At 51.7% G+C, this 20,123-nt stretch overlaps 8 protein-coding genes across 8 annotated transcripts; 3 read left to right on the top strand and 5 right to left on the bottom strand.

The window, feature by feature from the left end:
* Nucleotides 1–35: 35 nt before the first annotated feature.
* On the bottom strand, nucleotides 36–2,021 carry N7511_003981 (CAP-Gly domain containing linker protein BIK1; the record flags this gene model as incomplete). Its single annotated transcript, XM_057126406.1, has 1 exon — nucleotides 36–2,021. One exon carries the CDS (start codon nucleotides 2,019–2,021, stop codon nucleotides 36–38), a length of 1,986 nt encoding a protein of 661 aa, XP_056985296.1.
* A 463-nt stretch (nucleotides 2,022–2,484) lies between these two features.
* On the top strand, nucleotides 2,485–3,872 carry N7511_003980 (putative serine/threonine protein kinase ENV7; the record flags this gene model as incomplete). Its single annotated transcript, XM_057126405.1, has 3 exons — nucleotides 2,485–2,604; nucleotides 2,655–3,273; nucleotides 3,328–3,872. 3 exons carry the CDS (start codon nucleotides 2,485–2,487, stop codon nucleotides 3,870–3,872), a joined length of 1,284 nt encoding a protein of 427 aa, XP_056985295.1.
* A 323-nt stretch (nucleotides 3,873–4,195) lies between these two features.
* N7511_003979 (putative oxidoreductase, short-chain dehydrogenase/reductase family) lies at nucleotides 4,196–5,436 on the top strand (the record flags this gene model as incomplete). Its single annotated transcript, XM_057126404.1, has 6 exons — nucleotides 4,196–4,280; nucleotides 4,353–4,601; nucleotides 4,644–4,804; nucleotides 4,863–4,989; nucleotides 5,057–5,128; nucleotides 5,183–5,436. 6 exons carry the CDS (start codon nucleotides 4,196–4,198, stop codon nucleotides 5,434–5,436), a joined length of 948 nt encoding a protein of 315 aa, XP_056985294.1.
* A 912-nt stretch (nucleotides 5,437–6,348) lies between these two features.
* N7511_003978 (putative MFS transporter) lies at nucleotides 6,349–8,401 on the top strand (the record flags this gene model as incomplete). Its single annotated transcript, XM_057126403.1, has 9 exons — nucleotides 6,349–6,542; nucleotides 6,602–6,809; nucleotides 6,861–6,877; nucleotides 6,940–7,042; nucleotides 7,093–7,550; nucleotides 7,600–7,692; nucleotides 7,737–7,790; nucleotides 7,839–8,168; nucleotides 8,218–8,401. The coding sequence occupies 9 exons, from the start codon at nucleotides 6,349–6,351 to the stop codon at nucleotides 8,399–8,401; spliced, it is 1,641 nt and encodes a 546-aa protein (XP_056985293.1).
* Nucleotides 8,402–8,478: 77 nt separating this feature from the next.
* Nucleotides 8,479–9,492, bottom strand: N7511_003977 (glycoside hydrolase family 43 protein; the record flags this gene model as incomplete). Its single annotated transcript, XM_057126402.1, has 1 exon — nucleotides 8,479–9,492. One exon carries the CDS (start codon nucleotides 9,490–9,492, stop codon nucleotides 8,479–8,481), a length of 1,014 nt encoding a protein of 337 aa, XP_056985292.1.
* Nucleotides 9,493–9,732: 240 nt separating this feature from the next.
* On the bottom strand, nucleotides 9,733–10,401 carry N7511_003976 (uncharacterized protein; the record flags this gene model as incomplete). The annotated part of the gene is made up of 1 exon (XM_057126401.1): nucleotides 9,733–10,401. One exon carries the CDS (start codon nucleotides 10,399–10,401, stop codon nucleotides 9,733–9,735), a length of 669 nt encoding a protein of 222 aa, XP_056985291.1.
* A 351-nt stretch (nucleotides 10,402–10,752) lies between these two features.
* On the bottom strand, nucleotides 10,753–12,992 carry N7511_003975 (oligopeptidase family protein; the record flags this gene model as incomplete). Its single annotated transcript, XM_057126400.1, has 2 exons — nucleotides 10,753–12,877; nucleotides 12,961–12,992. The coding sequence occupies 2 exons, from the start codon at nucleotides 12,990–12,992 to the stop codon at nucleotides 10,753–10,755; spliced, it is 2,157 nt and encodes a 718-aa protein (XP_056985290.1).
* A 383-nt stretch (nucleotides 12,993–13,375) lies between these two features.
* Nucleotides 13,376–20,044, bottom strand: N7511_003974 (ATP-dependent RNA helicase BRR2; the record flags this gene model as incomplete). Its single annotated transcript, XM_057126399.1, has 1 exon — nucleotides 13,376–20,044. One exon carries the CDS (start codon nucleotides 20,042–20,044, stop codon nucleotides 13,376–13,378), a length of 6,669 nt encoding a protein of 2,222 aa, XP_056985289.1.
* Nucleotides 20,045–20,123: the final 79 nt, after the last annotated feature.

The following is a 20,123-nucleotide window of genomic DNA, read 5'->3' as shown; positions in this document are numbered from 1 at the left end:
CCATACCACTCGTACATTCCATTTCACACGGAACTTTATTCATCAAATGGACAGTCAATACTCTCATGGCCATCTCGCTCACACAGGGCACACCACTTCGACTCGTCAACGACGCCCGAGGACTTGCCAGCGATCGGATCCATGGAGTTGCCCAGTCCGCCGATACCCTTCAGTCCTTCTAGGACGACATCCCGTCCTGTCTTTTGCGCGGGGGCAGCGTCCACAAAGCTCTCCGAGCTGGCTTCGTGACTGTGTTCCGGGTTCTCAGCAGCTGGGTGGTCCGGAGTGGGCTCCTCGGCCTCGGCCGGCTTCTTGGCCTGGTCGTTGTTCTGTCCGGAACCGAACATGCTGGTACAGTTGAGAATGTCGTGGCCGCCTGTTTCACAAATTTCACACCACATGGTGTCCTCGTCGGAGCCGCGCTCTGATTCATGCATTGTCTCGAGTCTTTGTTGGGAGGAATTGGAGGCCCCTCGGAGATGACGTGGCTCGGAGGGTGCATCGTGCCAGTCAGTTGGGACAACGGTGCGGTCAGAGAGACGGTGGGCTTGGTTCAGGCCGTTTGAGTTGTTGGAGATGTTGCCTGCGGAGTGGGAGGGTCTATGTTGTTTGGGTGAGAGTGTGATAGTAGAGCTGCGGTTACGACCACCTTGAGATTCAAGATGCATTTCTTGAAGTTGACGCTCGAGCTCCTCGATGCGATTGTCTTTGTGGCCAATGGTCTCTTCGACTTCCTGGATTCGCTGTTCAAACTCAGAGAGGTCTGGGTTGTGGTCATCTCCCGAGCCATTCTGTCCCAAGCTTGCTGCATCGGGGTTCCCACGGCTGAGAGAGTGAATGATAGCCTTGAGTCCGCGGATCTCGTCGTCCTTCTGGTCCAACTCGCTGCTGTTTCGTGGACTGTCTGATGTAGACTGTGCATCTTTCAACGCCGCGGCCGAATGATCACGCTCCTTCTTTAGCTCTAACTTGGTCCTCTCGACTTCACCACGGAGGAACTCGACCTCGGCTCTAGCCTCGGCCTCTCCCCGTCGGGCATCCTCGAGACCCTCTTCCAACTCGGAGACCAGCTCTTCCAGCTGCTTGAGCTGCTGCGCAACAATCTCGACATCTTCCCCACGGTCTAGGAAATGTTGATTCTGCTGCATAAGCTCATCAAGACGCTGCTCGTAGACCCGCTCGGTCTCGGAGGCGGCAATCTCCAATGTATCAAGGGTACTTCTGAAATCGGCTCGGTGGCCATCAAATTCGGTTGTCAATTGGACAATCCGTTCATTGCGTTCGCGCAGTTGTGTTCGGATCGAATGGCCGTCCGATCCTTCTAATTCTTCCAATGTCTTTTGGAAATCATTCAAAGTTCCCGCTTGCTCATCTAGCTGCTTATCTCGGTCCAAAAGCTGCTTCTCTAGGCTCTTGATCTGATCTTTCAAATCTTGAATTTCTGACGAGTGGGCCTGTTGCCGGAAGTCGGACTGCCGCCCATATGACGAAGCGTCGTCCTCCGTACTGATCCGCGACGCGGGCCTATCCGACAGTCGGGATGGTGCCTTGACTGGGCTTCGCATGCCATTGATTCCACCCATCTTGGACGCCGCTGAAGGTGTACGCAAGCCGCCCAGGCTCAGTTTCGGAGGGGGAACACGGGGCGACTCCGGACGAGGGAGAGACGGTCGTCGGACGCGTGGACGAGGTGTAGTGAGTGCCGGGCCGACAGACTTGCTGAAATTGGCTGGTGCGCGTGCCGGAGTCGTCGGCGTAGAATAGTTCGAGGTTGACCGTCGGGTCACGTATTTGCTATTGTTCATCGGGACAAAGATTCCGGATCCTGGAGTCGAGGTCGCAAAGTACTTGCGGCCGTCCACATCGCCGCTATTCTTCCCTCGCTGGGCATGTTCTGCACTCAGCTCGACTCCCGCGAAACGACCTGGTTTTCCGGCTACCGATCCGAGGAATTTGACTATTCCATGCATGCCGCCGGGGACATTGACCACGTCCCCGACCTGGACATCTTCGAGAGGCATCGTGACAGACCGTTGCAGCTGAAGTTGGTATAGATATGTGAAGTGGGATGGGGCGTCCAAACGAGAGATACAGCCCCTGGAAGGGCAAGGGCCAAGGGTTCAGCAAAGAGATGGAATTTGACCCAACTCCCATAAAAAGATCAAGGAGAGACGATATGTACAAACTCCCAAGAGCCAAAGGACCAAAAAGCCAAGAAGTAGCAGACAAGCAGACAAGCTTAGAAGTAAGAAAGGGGGACAACAAATAAATGCAACTCCACTTGGACACCCATTGACACCTCAACTTCCATCTTCCCTTTGCATGCGTCCTTACCTCTACGCATTTCAAATACTTCAATAAATCTCTTTTCTACTGTCGATCTTTCATTTCTTGACATCCCGCCCCCGGTCCAGCATCCAAGCTTCTCTCCCCGATCCCCCCGATTCCTCCGATCCCCCAGATCGCATTGCACGCCGTAGCATCATGGCGCAGTACTTCTTCGACCTCCTCTACAATTTCACAGATTGCATGTGCTGTTTTCCTAGCAGTCCACAGTTGAAGATCAACAATCGAAGCTTCAAACTCCTGCGCCTGCTTGGTGAGGTATGAATCCCGACAATTCGCTGGTCGGAAGTCGGACTGACGCAATACAGGGCGGTTTCTCCTATGTCTACCTCGTGCAGGATAAGAACACCAGCGAACTATTCGCACTGAAGAAGATTCGCTGTCCCTTTGGTCAAGAATCCGTATCGCAGGCGCTGAAAGAAGTCGAAGCCTACAATCTGTTCACATCGCAAACCAACATCATCCACTCAATCGACCACTGCGTGTCCACCGAATCCGGCTCAAAATTCCGATCGGACGGCGGCGATCCAGGCTCCAAGACGGTCTACATCCTTCTTCCATATTACCAGCGCGGTAATCTCCAAGATGCCATCAATGCCAATCTGGTCAACCACACCAAGTTCCCGGAGAAGCGGTTGTTGGTCCTCATACTCGGTGTCGCCAAGGCGCTCCGTGCTATGCACCAGTACCGCGTGAAGAGTGGTGCGACATCTACACGAAAGGCCAAGGCAGTGCGCAGGGAAGGCGAGGAGGCAGATGCGGAACGGACGATGCAGATGAAGCCCAAGCGCCGAGCAAGCCATCGCATTGCTCAGGATGAAGAGGATGAGGAGAATGAGCCTTTGATGGATGACGAGGTGACCCAGAGTCAGGAAGGTGTTCAAGATGGCGATCTGCGCCCATATGCGCACCGCGACGTCAAACCTGGTGAGTTGACTGGCAGTATCGCGCGTTTCTTCGATTACAGCTAACATTGTACAGGCAACATCATGATCGATGATAATGGGCAAAGCCCCATTCTGATGGACTTGGGATCTCTGGCTCCTAGCCCGATCGCCATCACCTCCCGGTCACTCGCCTTGGCAGTACAGGATACTGCCGCAGAACACAGCACCATGCCATACCGCGCACCAGAACTCTTCGACGTCAAGACTGGGTCAATTATCGATACCAAGGTCGACATTTGGTCCCTGGGCTGCACATTGTATGCCTGCTTAGTTGGCAAGAGTCCTTTCGAGGCACGCAGCGAAGAGACCGGTGGTAGCCTGAGCATGTGTGTTCTCGGTGGTGACTGGCGATTCCCCGATGAGAAGTCCGGTGCTTCCAAGGGGAAGGCCAAGTCTGGCGAGAGCGAGGACGCATCCAAGAGTGACAGCCTTGCCATTAGCTCACCTGTTAAGGACATCGTGCGCAAGTGTCTCACAGTCGAGCCCTCCGAACGACCAGATATCGACGAGCTCATTGAACTTATGCAGAGTGTCATCGAGCAGATGCCTGAAGATGACATCGCAGGACCATCTCATTAGCTTGGATGTCTCTTTTCTTTTACGTTTCTTTTGACCGGCAGGCCCGTATTGCGTTTGTGCTTTTCCTTGTATAGTATAAATGCGATTTCGGTATCCTTTCAGGGCTGGCAGGACTAACCTGTTCGCCATTCCATTAGCCTCTTGTTAGTAAAATAACTCAGTTGTGTCTCTCTTCATCTATCTTCTCGGTTACTCCTAATAATCATTTACCGGTGTCCTCGCTGAGCTCTACATGCCTTCATTATGACGAAATGCCTGGGGCAACTCGATATCTCGATGGCAAACATCTCCCAACTCATACCAAGCCCTGACAGCCTTCGATAATGAGCAAAAGCATCCCATTCTGCGACCACACGCACGGAGTAGGCGTGGCGACAATGTTCCCTGATCAAGTCAAGCAAAAAACATGTACTCCCCCCATGCTCTTCATCACCATCCACACCCATCCACACCCATCCACACCCAGTTAACACCTCCTAGTTCTCCTAGTAGGTCTCAAAAGAGGCGATCTTGCCGCAACAACCGCAGACGCTCTCGCCTACGGCGGCGCAGGAACAATTATATTCACGGGCCTCTCCCAGCGAGAACTGCAACCAGTAATCGACCACCTCAATCGCAAACACCGAAATGTGACGATACTCTTCGTACCCATCAATACCGCCAGCTTATCTTCAGTCCGTGATGCAGCGGAGACCATCAAGAAGATGGGGGAATTGATCGATGGCTTCAGTGCGTTTCCGACGGTGATGGCTGTACCCTGAGAGCCCACAGAAGATGGGAACGAGTCCCATTTCCAGCAAAACTATCTGACGTATTTCCTTTTGATTCGGCTGTTGATGGATGTCATGGCGTCGACTTCTAGGATTGTGGTTGTTACGACGAGTTTGAGGAACGAGGCGCCAGCGCCGACGTGGGAGGATGTTTGGTTTGCGGTGAGTTTGTTGTACTGGGCTGAAAGATGCGTGCTGATATCATATGTTCTTCCTGCAGGGTGGGGAGACATATCATTGTCTAGATGGGTATGCACAATCCATGCTGGCGAATATCCAGTTTGTCAAATCTCTTGCAAAGATAGGCAAGGATCGATCGATGTCAGTGTTTTCTGCGAACCCCGGAAGTGAGTGTCTCATACTCCGAGTTCATGAGCGGAGGGTCAACCGTCTGATCTCTCAATTGTGCTGCAGACACCAAGACCAACGTCCAGACCTACGTTTCATGGGAGGAGATATCCTCCTGGCTGCAACTGCGCAGAGAAGGTAAGGACTGATAGCGGCGACAAGAACCAATCTCACCACCGATGATTATCACAGCGGGCGAAGACCTCCCCATCCTCCTGCAACAAGCGCCAAATCGCTCGCGCAAGGCAGTGCCACTGTCCTGCGTGGACTGCTCGATCCGGAGCTCGAAGGTAAGCCAGCGCCCGATAACGCCGCCACACCACTCACTCGAGATACGATCTCGTAGCATCTTCTGGTGCCTTTCTCGATCATTGCCAAGCCCTCCCATTGCCGTATCTCGACTTTCCGGCGGGGGAGAAGAGCGCCGAGGCGTTATGGCGCCGTAGCCAAGAGTTGGTCGAGGCTTTTCTTGAACAACGACTCTAGGGAAATATGGCCCTGAATCAGACAGCAACCGTCTCAATCTCGGGACTTGGGGTCACTACGTACAAGCTTTGAGCTCATAGGCTTAATTGCCCTCGCGACTGATAAGAGCGGACTAAACCCCGACTACTCCGCATTCGCTTGGACCTCGTGTCGGCATAGTTCTCAGTTGACAGGAAGTTGTTGCTTGGAGCGAATGACAGGGCGTAGGAGTAGTCCTGGGCTGGTAAATGGCTATATCCCTCCATGTGTGACTCGGGCTTCTAGTCTCCTCAATCCAAGGTTTATCCGAGTTGGCTTGAGGGTGATAGCGATGTCAATTTATTGTCATATTTGGAATCATTCGAATAGAGCAAAGTGAATGGCGAGAAAGCAGAGACAGGGGTGATATAGTTGGACTGAACGCCGTCTAAAGCTCCAAAGCCCCTATAAAAAGCAAACATCTACTCCCTAGCTATCTCCAAATCGGCCAACTCGCCGGTCAATTGAGCTACCTGGACTTTGGCTCTCTGATACAACTTAAGCCAATAATATCGACTCTCAAATTGCCGACTTGCAGTGCGGGTTACTCCCATAGGCAAGTGATAAGAACTAAACCCCAAAGCTACTCCGCACCGCTGCGACCTCGACTTTATCTCTGCTCTCAACTCATCCTATCAACTGGTTTTGGCCTGTGAAGCGGAATATCTTCCGACATCTCAGATACAGGCTGATAAAGAGAGTTAGGGTTATCTGCATTCCTTTCCCCTCAACTACAGCATCTTTGCTTTTTCCCATTCCGACCTCTATCCCTTGTCTACTCTACATATGCACGCCCTCTCTCCCTCTCTCTCTAGAGAATCTTGATCTTTCTCAAAAAGCAGCTGGTCGCAACCATGGCACCAGTATACGACACTACAGTCATACCAGGTACACTCACCTTGGTGGATGTAAACCATGTCCTGGAAGCCAGACATCTGGACCGCGGAGACAGAGACATTGTACTAGTCCCGACACCTTCAAATGACCCCGATGATCCTCTCAATTGGAGTCCGAGGCGAAAAATGCTATCGACGGCTTGTGTGAGCATGTAAGGATACAATGGTTGAGAGGGAGTGCTGTTGGTACTAGTGCTCACAATTCACACAGTTATACACTATTCTCCGGTATTGCTTGCTCGGTGGTGTACTCGGTCCTGACACCGCTCCATGAAGCAACGGGGCTGCCTGTCAGCACCTTGAATGAGGGAACGGGGTATATGTTCTTATTGGCCGGATGGGGACTGTTATTCTGGCAACCATTTGCGATGCAGTATGGCAAGCGACCAACGTATATCTTGTCCTTGATTGGAATTCTGGTAGGGAGTCTGTCTAGAGCATGTTTGAATCTATACTGACTATCATGACAGGGAGTTACCATGTGGGGGTAAGATTCAGGAGCATCATCAGTCAGCTTGAGGTCCTGCTGCTGACAAGATAACATGATAGTCCGTACGCAGGAACCAATGGCCAATGGATCGCACGTAATGTTGTTTCGGGGTTCTTCACAGCACCTGTTGAAGCGCTCCCGGAGATCTCGGTGACAGATGTGGTGAGTATCTCTTGCCAGTGATGATTGAAATGCTACTCACGCGGATTTAGTACTTCACCCACGAACGTGGAATGTATATGGGATTGTACGCCTTCTTCCTGGCAGGAAGTAACTACTTCGCACCGGTAATCTGCGGCTTCATCGCCCAATACCAAGGCTGGAGATGGGTATTCTACTGGCCAAGCATCTTTGTTGGCTGCGCAATCATCTTCCTCTTTTTCTTCTGCGAAGAGACAAACTATGTGCGCGAGCACGTTGATGAACCTAGTTCCATTGTGCGGACTGGATCGTCGACCCAAAGTTCAAACAGCGTTGCAGACACCGAGAATGAGAAACATTCTCCTACTGTTGATTTGACACCTGAAACCGAGGCTGGCGTGATGCATACTAAGAAGTCGTATGTGAAGAAGCTGTCGCTTCTGGCTCCGCGCCAGAAACAAAACACTATGTTCCGTCGGTTCTGGCAGATTTTGTATTACCTATCTTGGCCTGTCATTTTCTATGCCGGGTATGGTTCTTGATTTCCTGTCATCTCGGATTATACTAACATATAGCAGATTCTCGTATGGTTCTTACCTGGTTCTGTTCAACATCTTGAATGGCACTGCTTCGATCATTCTGGGTGGTGCTCCATACAATTTCGGGCGAGCGTTGCATGTCCTATCTCCAGATATACAGGCTAACCTTTGACTAGATCGTCCATGGTTGGTCTCAGTTATCTATCATGCTGCCTTGGTGTGATTCTTGGGTAAATCATTCCCTATTCCTGTGTTCCAATCAGTACTAACTCCTATAGATCCATCTTCACGGGCCGTTTCAGTGACTGGCTCACTATCAAACTCGCACGCCGCAACAATGGAGTCATGGAAGCAGAGCATCGCTTGTGGCCATTCCTCGCCTGTCTGGTGCTGGTGCCTGCATCGCTCATTCTCTGGGGCGTCGGTGCTGCATATGAGGTCCACTGGTTCGGATTGATTGTTGCCATGTGCATGCTTGCCTTTACCAACACTTGCGGCATTACACTCAGTGTCAACTATTTCATTGACAGCTACCGAGAACTGAGTGGTGTTGCAATGGCGAGTGTCATCTTGGTTCGCAACACCATGTCCTTTGCCATTGGCTATGGGTGAGTTCTTTTTCTGTTTCATGGGAGACGGAGGCTAACTTCTTCTCAGCATTACACCCTGGATCGACAATATGGGATACCAGAACTGCTTCATTTCTGCCGCTTTCATCGGCATGGCATGTGCTGCAGTATTCCTATTCATGATCAAGTTTGGCAAGACATTCCGCGAACGCACACGCGAGAAGTACTGGAAGCTGGTCACAGAGAACTGGGAGCATGGAATGGGCCATTAACTCCACGACTATTGACATGAACTACATACACTAAGTTACAATGGAATATCCCTCAGCATAATACCCTCCTATTCAAATCATTCCGCAAGATGAATATCCCCAGCCTCATCATAAACAATCTCCCTCACCTTAACGGACCTCAAATGGTCCACCCCCTTGGACAACTCACAATCATGATAAAACAGATACCACTTCCCCTTAAACTCCACAATAGAATGATGCGTCGTCCACCCCAGCACGGGATCCAAGATCCTGCCCCGATACGTAAACGGCCCCCAAGGCGACGACCCCGTAGCATAGACCAGGAAATGCGTATCCCCAGTCGAATACGAGAAATAGTACGTCCCGTTATAGCGATGCATCCACGCGGCCTCGAAGAAGCGCCTCTCATGATCATCCGCCAGAAGAGGCAAGCCCGTCTCGGGCGCCAGAATCAGTAATTCCCGCACCGGCGTCGCAAGACTCAACATATCGTCCGACAAGCGCGCCACGCGCGGCGTGAGCGCCGGGACACCCTCACCGGAGGGTTCCTGGGGTCCTGATCTGGACGCATCGAAGATGAGCTTCTTCTCCCCAGATTCATTTCCAGCCTGGGACTCATCCTCAACCCAACATTGCAACTGTCCGCCCCAAATGCCACCGATATACAAATACGCCTCGCCGCCCGCCTCCTCATCCACAAACACGGCCGGGTCGATACTATAACTCCCCTCTAGAAAGTGCGACTCCGGCACGAACGGGCCTTCAGGGCTCTCGGAGACAGCGACGCCAATTCGGAAGATGCCGTCGTGGTCGCGGGCCGGGAAGAACAGGTAGAACTTGCCATTCTTGGTGGCAGCGTCTGGTGCCCAGAGCTGTTTCGAGACCCAGGGGATGTCTTTGTCGCGGAGGACGACGCCGTGGTCTGTTACTGGGCCGGTGATGTCTGGCATGGAGAGGACGTGGTAGTCGGCCATGTCGTATTGGTCGCCATTGTCGTTGAAGGCGATGTCTGTTTCGCGGTCGTGGGAGGGGTAGATGTAGAGTTTGTTGTTGAAGACGTGGGCTGAGGGGTCTGCTGTGTAGATGTGGGAGACGAGTGGTTTGGACATGGTGTTTTATCTTATGTGGTTGTGGTGGTGAGGTGGTGGTGTAGTTGGCGAATGTTAGGGCTGAGAGTATACCTTTATAGTCTTCGTCTCTCTCCGTTATAGCCTACAAGCCAGACTATTAGCCTGCAACTCCCTTGGCGATTCCCCGTTTTACCCGCCGGCTAAACCTGATTCTTAATGTTCATGTTCATGTTCATATTGTTTAGATCTATACAATCTGGTCTATTTTGCTCTGGTCTTTCACTTCAAATTCCACAAATGGCCCTGCGTCTCATATTCTCGCCCAAGACCCTCCTGCCACTCCCTCTCCATCCGCTCCAGCATTTCCTTTTCTGATTCCCTCATCTCCATCTCTACATCTATCTCATCCCCCTCTCCTCCCCCATCAACAATAATATCAACCTCATCATCCATCTCCACATCCATCTCCACTTCCTCCCTCCACATATCCCACTCCACCTCCCATCCAACCCGTTCCCGCACAGGCGACTCACAACCCTGCAAGCCAATAAACTTCCCAAATCGCCTCCGTCTCGTCTCAAGATCGACCAATTTCTCATCAGGCGTGCCAATCCAAGGCCGGATGGGGAAGGGGTACTTCTTTGAGACGGGGAGGGGAGGGTAGACCTGATGGAAGTGGCGGGCGAGGTTGTCGATTTGGTCCATGGTGAGACAGTTGTAGGCGAGGAGGGTCTCTGGGAAATCAGGGTGCGGTTGGGCGGTGGTGACAGAGACGAGGGGCTCGAGGCATTGGCTGAGGTGGTGGAGGACGAGGTGGAAGTGTGGGTGGATGTGTTTGCTGGAGGGTTGGTGGGATGTTTTGGCGAGGAGGTCTGCGATATTTTGGGGGAGGAGGTTTGTTGGAGAGGATGGGGAGAGGGGGCTACTGGGTGAGTTTGGGTGGTTCATTTTGGGGTGATATCTCGGTGGTTCAAATGGAGGATATAGTTGATTCTGGAGATGAGCATTGGATGGAGGAAATAGCTCTTATATACATGAAAGACGGACGGAAGAAAAGCATGCGATTGTCTGACTGAACAAAGGGACTGGACAATACGATGAAACGCCTCGAAAAAAACGTCTCTTTGAGCGACAAAGACATCGTTTGCTTGAATCCCAATCACACAAACGTTCGACTATAGCTCTGTGGACTGCGGTGCTTTGTTACTAAGAAAAGAACAATCTCATCCATTCCCCTGTATCATCCATTATATATGTTTCAGGCCCAATTATAAGCCGAGGTGTCAAAAAACTATACGATCAGATGGACATGTTGCCCACTCGGAGGGAGAGATCGGGCTCCTCGGACACCGCGGGCAGTCCCACATACTTGTTGATCCAGTTCAACACAGTCCGGTGCCAAAGAAGCGAGTTCTCGGGATTGAGAACCCAATGGTTCTCATCAGGGAAGGTAAGGAACGCGCTATCAACGCCCCGCATTTGCAGAACGTTAAACGCAGCGAGACCCTCGGCAATAGTCAAGCGGTAGTCCAGCTCATTGTGGATGATCAGATGAGGAGTCTGCCAGTGTTCAGTGAAACGAGAGGGATCCCACTTTGCCCAGTTCTCGGGGACCTTCCAAATAGGTCCCTTCAAATCATGCAGAGGGAAGTATTGCTCTTCGCTGGCTAGCTGGGAAGTCATGCTGAACACACCGTCGTGAGTGACGAGAGCCTTGAATTTGCGGCCGAGTGGGTGGCCCTGGATCCAGTTCATCATGTATCCGCCATAAGAGGCACCGAGAGCGACTGCACGAGAGGTGTCGACGTAATTAAGATTCTGCTCGATGTGCTCGAAGCCTCGTACTAAATCCTCGTAAGGCCGACCACCCCATTGGCCTTTGATGCCATCAGTGAAAGGCTGACCGTAGCCTGTGCTGCCAGTCGGGTTGGGTGTGATCACGACGTATCCTTGTTCCGCAAATACAGCAGGGTTCCAGCGGGTGCTCCACTGATCATTCCAAGCGCCCTGAGGCCCACCGTGAATCATATAAGCGAGTGGGTATCTCTCCCCGGGTTTGAAGTTGGATGGCTTCACGACGAATGCGTGAACGGGATGGTCTTCAGCTCCCCTAAACCAGATCTCGTCCACCTGGGCAGGAGACAGACCAAATGCAGCACCACCTCGGCCGTTTGATGAGACCATTTGAACATCATCTGGGCTGGCTGGATCGATGATCGTCCACAGGCTGTTATCAACCAGGCTGCTGCTAGACAAGAACAGCTTGGAAGAGTTGGCAGCCGCGGGAACTGCGTCATTCACGAATCCAGAGCGGGTCAGTCGCTTCAGTGAATCTGGCTTGGCCTTTTGCACATTTTCCAGAGGAAGTTGGTAGAGAACACCACGACCCATCTCCTCGGCGACGACTATCAACGACTTGTCGTCATTTGAAAAGGACAAGGCCGAAGGACTCAAATTCCAAAGACCTTCGCCATCGGCCGACTCGAAAATTTCAACCATGTTTCCATCCCATGGGTTAGGAACATACAAGATTCTGTTCTTATCAGACTCGTATCCGTCCTCGCGCATAGCCAGAAGCGCAATGGAGCTACCATCTGAGTTCAGAACGGGAGATGACATCGCTCCCTGAAGACCGGCAACCTTGCAGATCTTGGCATCCGTTGCACTCATGCTAGTCCATGAGAACATGGGAGCATAGTAGCACGAGCAAGACGTATGAGTAGCTGGATTGAGATCGGGGTCCTTGGCAATGAACACAATCGCCGACGGACTAATATCGAAATCACTAGTACCGCCAAACGGCGGAATAGGCGACTCAACACCCGCCAATCCAGATACCTGAATCAAGTTCGTAAGGCCCGAGACGGAGTACTTGCCAGCTTGTCTGCGGGCTGGCGACAATGGTGCCTGCTCTAGAATACCATACCAGATGGAGTTCTTCTGAGGCTCAACATAAGAATCCCAGTGCCGAACAAAAAGAGACGTGTATAGCTTGCCAGTTGTGTATGGTTTCTTCGCATCATGCGGGTTGTATAGCGATCCATCGGGATTGGCCTTGCCTGTCACGGCGAAGCCAACCTTGCCGGGTTCGATGAGGGTAACCTTCAGGTCCGAGACTGGGCCTGGCAACGTACCTGCAGTGTATGTGTCATTCGCCTGGCGGGCATTGCCAACGATGAAGCTTGTGTTTCCGTTTGCTTTGGTCTTGAGCCAGACTAATTGATCACTCGTGTCGAGCCACTGCGGGTTGCTTGCGCCGGGGTCGTTGGTGATGAGGGCAGATCGGCCAGAATTGATTTCAATGACGCGAATCTCATTTGTCTTAGAGTGGGACTCGAAGGAATAAGATGTCTGGGTGTAGACTGCGAGGGTACCAGCTGCGTTGGGGACGGCTGAGGACCGTCGGGGTGCCCCAAGCAGAACCCTGAAAATGTTAGTATCGATACATCATCAATTGATTTGCATAAGAGCCAATATGAGATAATTTCGGTGACAGGAGCAACTTACTCGGGAGTGAACTTCATGGAGCGAATGGCCATATCAGCTCAGGGTGGCGAGATAAGATAGGTAGCTTAAGAGCTCCCAGGGTGTAGATTTAGAGCTAGAAAAGGGAGATTGAGAGAGCTGTGTTGAGGTATGCACTATACAGAAGATAATAGATGATATATGATTGAGATAGAACGATGAGATGCGATGAGATGAGAGAGTTGGAGAAGGAGAGGTTGGGGACCTGATCATGCGGGGGTTATCGGTGAGCCCTAATCGGGTAAAGCGTCATGCCTACATTCTTGATGACTTCAAAGACTACTGAAGACTGGGGAATGGAGAACAGGAAATAGAGAACAGAGACTAGAGAATGAAGAACACCTTTGTATCCTATGACCCAAAACATAGCTATTATTACACGCAAATCAAAAAATCATCACTCTTCTTCCTCTTCCTCTTCACTTTCATCCTCATCCATACCCTCTGCTGCAGTCACGTTGAACGTGGGTGCTTGATCCACACCGACGTAGCTATCACTCATGAGGTAGAGGGTCAACTCATGGTCTCCAGGCGTGGGAACCACATATTCTAGACGCAGCTCCAACTTGCGACCAATCGTAACACGCTTGATGGCGAGGAGGCTCTTTGTCTTCTCGTCACCAACGACCAACCACCAGTTCTCCATCTTCTGGGTAGGATAGAACGGCGCGTGGACAGTGGCATCGGGTTCCTCATCATCTTCAAGATCCCGCTCGATCTTAACCTTGAGGTAGGAGGGTTCGCCCGAAGTGATGTTATCGGGATCCTCGACTTGGAAGTCAAGCTCGATGTTGGGGTACTTCTCGTTGGTGAAGGCGGCAGCTTGCGCCAATTGCTTGTTGTCGAGACCGAGACGCTTGACCAGTGTAGCGTAGTCCTTGTTCTCAGATGGGTCCATGGCTTCCATGAATTCAAAGATATCATTGATCCTGCACGAACGGAGATTAGTAAATGTTCCTAAGAAACTGCTTGCAGATACATACTTGTATTCATTGGCAACCTGGATGACCTCGGGGGTGAAATGAGGAATCTGCTTGAGAGGGCTATCACGATCCCACATGGACTGAACCACCATCTGCGACAACTCCATGGCGTTCATGGCGTTCAGATGACCCTCAGATGAGAGGACATCCACACATGCGCTGAGCAAGTTGAGAACCTTGCGGATGATGTCTTCTTGATCCTTGGCCAGATCAAGAGGAAGCTGCATGCGCGAGAAGTGAGCTTGAAGGAGAACGAACGCCTTGAAGTGTGGTGAGTCGAAGGAGACCTCGGCCATCTTGACGGGACAACGGTCATACACGCGACGGAGAATGTGAGCTTCATGACGACGCATCTGGATAGATTCGAACTCAGTCGCCGAAGTGACAATCTCCAAGATACCCTTGAGCTTAGTGCGGGCTGAAAGAGACAGAAGGAAGGTCTGCATGGTAATGAAGGAGATGTTGTAGTACGCTCCAATCATAGCAGCATTCAGAGGTGACACGCTGTCATCCTCCTCATCCAGGTCGATAATCTTGGCCTCTGACAATTCCTTCAATGTGTTCTCCACAAGCTCGGACAGGAAGGTGCTGAGACCCTCGTGACTGACATCACTGAGACCATAGAAGCTGGGGTTTGCAAGAAGTCGGCGATAGAAATAGGTATATGTCATCCAATCAACCGCATCTTGTGTGGAGGAGATGGTCTTTGTGCTTGCTTCAGTCACAAATGCATCGTGTAGGTAAACCTGCAAATGACTCTCGACGGGCAAAGCCTCGTTGAGGAACTTCTTGTAGTAGTCACGCTTAACAGCGGGCACCATAAGAACACCTCGGCCAAGCTTGTCCTGGCCTGGACGGGAGGCCTTGCCAAACATCTGCAGAATCTCACTGATGGGGTAATCAATGTAACGATGCTCGCGGCCATCGAAGAATTGAGTGTTCATAACGATGACAAGATGAGCTGTGATATCTAATTCCCAGCAAACATCCCGAGAAGCCAACATCACCTGAATAGCACCGATACTGAACAGATGCGAGACGATGCGCTTGTCAGTGGCAGTAAGGGCCTCGTGGTAGTAGCCAATACCGTGAGAAAGCGATGTGGCAAGAGTCTGCTCATGAACACGACTAAGGAGGGGAGCGAGCTCTTCGGCATCAGCGTTCAGGAATCGGTCTTCATCGTCGTCGATGGCGCAGGCGGAAAGAAGATCCATAGCAGTCGCACGAACCTGCTTACGGCTTGGAACGAAAACCAGAGCAGGCTTATCGGGTGAAAGCTGCAGAATAGATTGATAGGCAGGACGAGCCATGGCGAGCATGAGGAGGGGGAAGTGAGGAATGGTAAAGGACTGGAGATGAAGCTCAAGAGGCACAGGGCGGGCATGCGGGCTGAAGTTATAGATGGTGTGCTTGTTGGCACCAATCCACTCTCCAATATCCCGAGCGTTAGAAAGAGGCACACTGAGACCAACAATGCGCATCTCGTTCTCGGTCTGCAGGGCGATGTAGTGCATACGAGAAACAACCACTTCATATACGTATCCACCGTAGCCGCCGAGCAAGTGAAGCTCATCCGGAATGAACAATTGCACTGTCTGGATGTTCTTGCGGCGCTGCCACTGACGGGAAAGCACATCCCATTGAGCAGGAGTAGCAAGAATAAGATCACCTTGCTCGAGGAGTTTCAGATCGGCGGTGGTTTCGCCGGTGAGCTTAACAATAGTCTTGCCTCCGTCCAAAGCACTGAAGCGCTTCTGCCAATCAGCAAGTCTGAGGTCGACCAGCTCCTGGAAGGGAGCAAGGTAGACTGCACGGCCACCCTCTCTAGTGGACCAGTGCCGGAGTAGGGCCAACTCAGCGCAAACAGTCTTGCCACTTCCGACAGGAGCACCGATGAAGACATTGTCATCGGTGTCGAAGACTGACTTGAAGACTTGAGATTGGATCTTGTTGAAGTGCTGCCAATCAGGATAGAGCGCCTGGTAGTCGTCGCGCTTCAGTGCCTTGACTGGTGCACGTTGCATATCCAGTAATGGTGTGTGTGGAGGGAAGCGCTCCGGGAGAACAAGCTTCTGGAAGGAGACGGCAATCTTAGTTTCGGAATGCATCCATCGGTCAGACACCAGAGAAATGAAGTAGTTGGGTGGCATCGGCTCGGTGACAGGGACAGTAAACTCGACAAGATGTTCATTCATTTCAGACTTGGCGAATTCACCACGAAGCAAGAAGCGATCATGGAACAAGATCTCTTCACCATCACAGTCTTCAACGATAATCCAGAAGTCTTGCGCGTTGCCATGTACCTCATCATCCCAAACGAAGTTGGGAGAAATAGTCAGCTCAACACGCAGCATAGACCGGGTGATGGGTTGGACTTGAGCCTGAACCTCAAGTCGAGGGAACTTGGAGACCAAGTCACAAACAACACGTCCAGCCTTGGGCATACCAAGAAGCTCGCCCATACGGGGAGGATCCAAGTCGAAGTAGCTGCCCCAAGGTACATCAATTCGCTCAGCCTTTTGCAAGATGTCTCTTGGGCAGTGCTGGAATTGGCGAAGGGGGGACATGGTGGGCCACATGCGCTTCTCGGCCATCTTGCAAAGATCCAATGCAGTCTTGGCAACAGAAGACCAGCCCTTCTTCAAGCAGATCTCGAAAAGGGCTCGAATGATACGTCCGGCCGACTGTGTCACGTAGACCATATCAGCCATCAACGCAAGCCCATCGAGCTTGAGTCGGGAGATGTAAGCTTGCAGAAGAACATTGATCTTTGCATGGGGCTCGTCAATTGTTTCCTTGACGGGGACGGGGACACGACCCAAAAGCTTTCCAAGCTCAAGCTTCTCATCTTGGCGGACGGGAATGTATTTGAATTCGTCACTCAGAGCGAAAATTCGGAACAACTCAATGGTTGTAATAGAGGGTTGGAGGTGTTGAGCGTAAGTCAACATGGAGTTGTGACCAATGTAGTAGTGAGATGAGATACGTCCAAGCTCAGTTGACTGGAGTCGTCCGGTCTTCTTCTCATACTTGACGAGACCAGCCTTCTCGAGAACAGCAGCAGCGGAGTGGATGAGATCTACTCGCTTTTGCTCCAATGCATCATCATTTTGATAGTCGGCGCCAACACTGTACAGACCAGGCGAACGAAGCATTCGGACGTAAAGGTAGGTATAACCTAACCACTCCACACCATCGTCACGAGTACGAACATTACCAAGCACAACTTCGGCATTCAAGTTATCCGCCAGCTTGCTCATCAGCTGTGACTCAATTGGTAGTTGCTGATTCATGAGCGAGAGATAATATTGAATCTCGGTTTGGGATGTGATGATGATACCCTCACCGAATGTATCGTACTGAGGTCGACCAGCACGTCCAAGCATTTGGAGAACGTCTTGGGGACTCAATTCGACCCAGCTACCCTTCTCGGGAGAGTAGACCTGCGTTCCCTTGATGATAACGGTGTGGGCGGGAAGGTTGACACCCCAAGCGAGGGTCGCAGTACAGACGAGGACCTGAATACTTCCATCGGCGAAAAGAGCCTGAACAGAATCACGATCCGCAAGACTCAAACCAGCGTGGTGAATACCGAAGCCGTAAGGCATGAGGTCCTTGAGGCCAGCATCATCAACAGAATCAGCTTCCTCGGAAAGAATGGCACGGCTGGCAGCGTCACTGCGCAGAATCTGTCCAATAGTCTCATTCTCAAGGGCCTTATCCCTAATGTACTTAGCGGTCTTAGCAGTCTCCTTTCGGGAATGAACGAAGATCAGCATTTGATTGCGACGTTGTCCGACCTGCTCCATGACCTTGGTGTAACAAATATCGTTCATCGTCTTTAGCTGCTTAATGGCCTTCTTTTCGGTGACACCAATGAACTCTTGCTTCAAAGGGCAAGGGCGGTATGTGCCATCGAAATGGAATATGCCCTTGACAGGATCGGCACGCAGGAAGCTTCCCACATCGCGATAGTTGGGGAGAGTAGCACTGAGACCGACAATGCGCACAGGGTCTCCAGTCTGCTCGGCTCTGCGAATGGTTCGGCTGACAATGCTCTCAATGACGGGACCACGATCATCGTGGAGAAGATGGATCTCATCAATGATGACTAGGCGAACGAGCCTGGTGTAGCTAGTCTCGGAGGCCTTTCTGGTGATAACGTCGAACTTCTCGGGAGTTGTCACAATAACCTGAGTGTCGGCAATTTGTTGCTTGGTGAGTTGACGATCACCTGTAAGCTCAGACACACGGATACCATAAGGCTCGAGACGCTTGCCAAGGTTACCAACTTGTTCTTGTACTAACGCCTTCAGCGGAGAAATGTAAACAATCTTGAAATCATCGAGCATGATCTCTCCGGTTTCGGGGTTGCGGTTTTTGCCGATCTCCCGAAGAATTGTAAGCATAGCGACGTTGGTCTTTCCTGATCCCGTAGGAGCACAGACAAGCAGATTGCCATCATCGTGGAACGCTGAAGGGTAACACTTCGTCTGCACTCGGTTGAGTTCCTTGGAGGTTCCAAATCCAACACGGGCCCATTCGGGCAGCTCTGTGGTGGGAATATTCTTCTCTCCAGCTTCCTTCTTGGCCTTGGGGGGTGGCACGTGGATTTCTTCGTAACCCTTGAAGGTACGCTTAGTTGAACCTTGAGGAAGCTTGACATTGGGGTTGGTCATAAGGTGGTTGCCTTGGTGGAACACAAGGTTCTCTAAGTTGATAGTTCTCTTCGGCTGAAGAGGGCCAGTTTGTCCGCCCTCGGCGGTCTTTTGGTCTGCCGTGAGGCCTGAAGGGACGTCGACATCCATCAAATCAAACTTCATCTTCTTATCCGGGCGATCGGCGAGATCGTCGCGAGCTTCTTTGCCGCGGATTTCGTCGAGAATGGCGCGCTGTCCGGCTTCGACCATCTCAATTTCCACGAGATTGCGAGCATCGGCGTCCTCGGCGACTCGTCTCCAACGCGTGACCCAAACGGCCTTGTCGCGGTTGGTGACTAGCTTAGCGACCAGGTCGGGATGATCGTAATCGAAGAGCTCCATGAGGTCATTTTCAACATCGCGTAAGGGTTTTGGTGTTCCGTCTTCGTCCTTAGCACCGAGAATTTCGAGAGCCTCGTCGGCCTTCTCGTGTTGAATATGTGCATCTGTGTAAAGGGCGCCGATCTGGCGCTGCAGCCAGTAGGCATCAATTTCGCGGGCCGAGACATTCAATCCGGTCTTGTCGCCGTCCTTGTCGGTTTTACCCAAACCTCCGTCAATGACCATTTCATCGCCTTCTTCAGCATCCTGAGCAGCTGAAACGTCCTCTTCCGGTTGATCTTGTTCTTCCGCTTCGTCTTCGTCACTGTCTTCATCACGAATTTCGTCCACGGTTCCTGTGCGCTCTTCATCCTCATCTTCTTCGTCGAAGACTACGGCAACACCTTGGCGTTCATCGAGTTCACCACCCGCTTCGTCTAGGCCGCCGTCCATTTCTTCATCTTCATCTTGGGCATCGTAGTCTGTGATTTTTTTGCCTACGTTGACAAGCTCGTTGAACTCCTTCGGATTCATGGAGCTTCCCAGAAGATCGTCGATCTCCTTTTTCTTATCGAAATCCTTCATTTCTTCATCCTTAAGCAATTCCAAGACAGCATCGGCGGCACTTCGGACGACTTCGTGGGGGACATCGCCAAGGTGGCTTCCGGTGATTGTGAGAATAAGGTCGTAGGTGGCTCGTGTTGCGGGTGTCCGAGGACGGTATTTCAGGCCTTCGACAAAGGCATCGGCTGCTGAAAGGATTCCTTGGCCCCGTAATTGTGCCGGTTGGCCGCGTTGGCGCTTTTTCTGTTCACGTAAAAGGACATCTTCACCCTCACCGATAGCGCCTCGCTCAAGTTCTGAGGGGCCAGTCTTCTTCGACTTGGGCGCATTGTCACGCGCGACTCGCCCACCCATCTCTCGGATCCCAATGCGACCCGCAAGAGACTCCGGGTCTCCAGTTGGTTCGTCATGGGTGCGACTGATAAAACGACGGTCCGCCTGGAGAACCAGGTTGGACATCGCCGAGTACTTATACTGAGAAATATTTTGGTCCGCCATCTTGGTGGTAGTGTGGCTTCACGAAAAACGACAGAAAGAAAGGTTGCGACAAATCTGCCTGGGCGCGGAGGTCAAGATT

This window comes from Penicillium nucicola (genome assembly GCF_028828085.1).
Source record: "Penicillium nucicola strain IBT 29836 chromosome Unknown utg000003l, whole genome shotgun sequence".
NCBI lineage: Eukaryota > Fungi > Ascomycota > Eurotiomycetes > Eurotiales > Aspergillaceae > Penicillium > Penicillium nucicola.
Note: the sequence above shows the minus strand (reverse complement) of the source record. Positions and strands in the feature narration are given on the sequence as shown.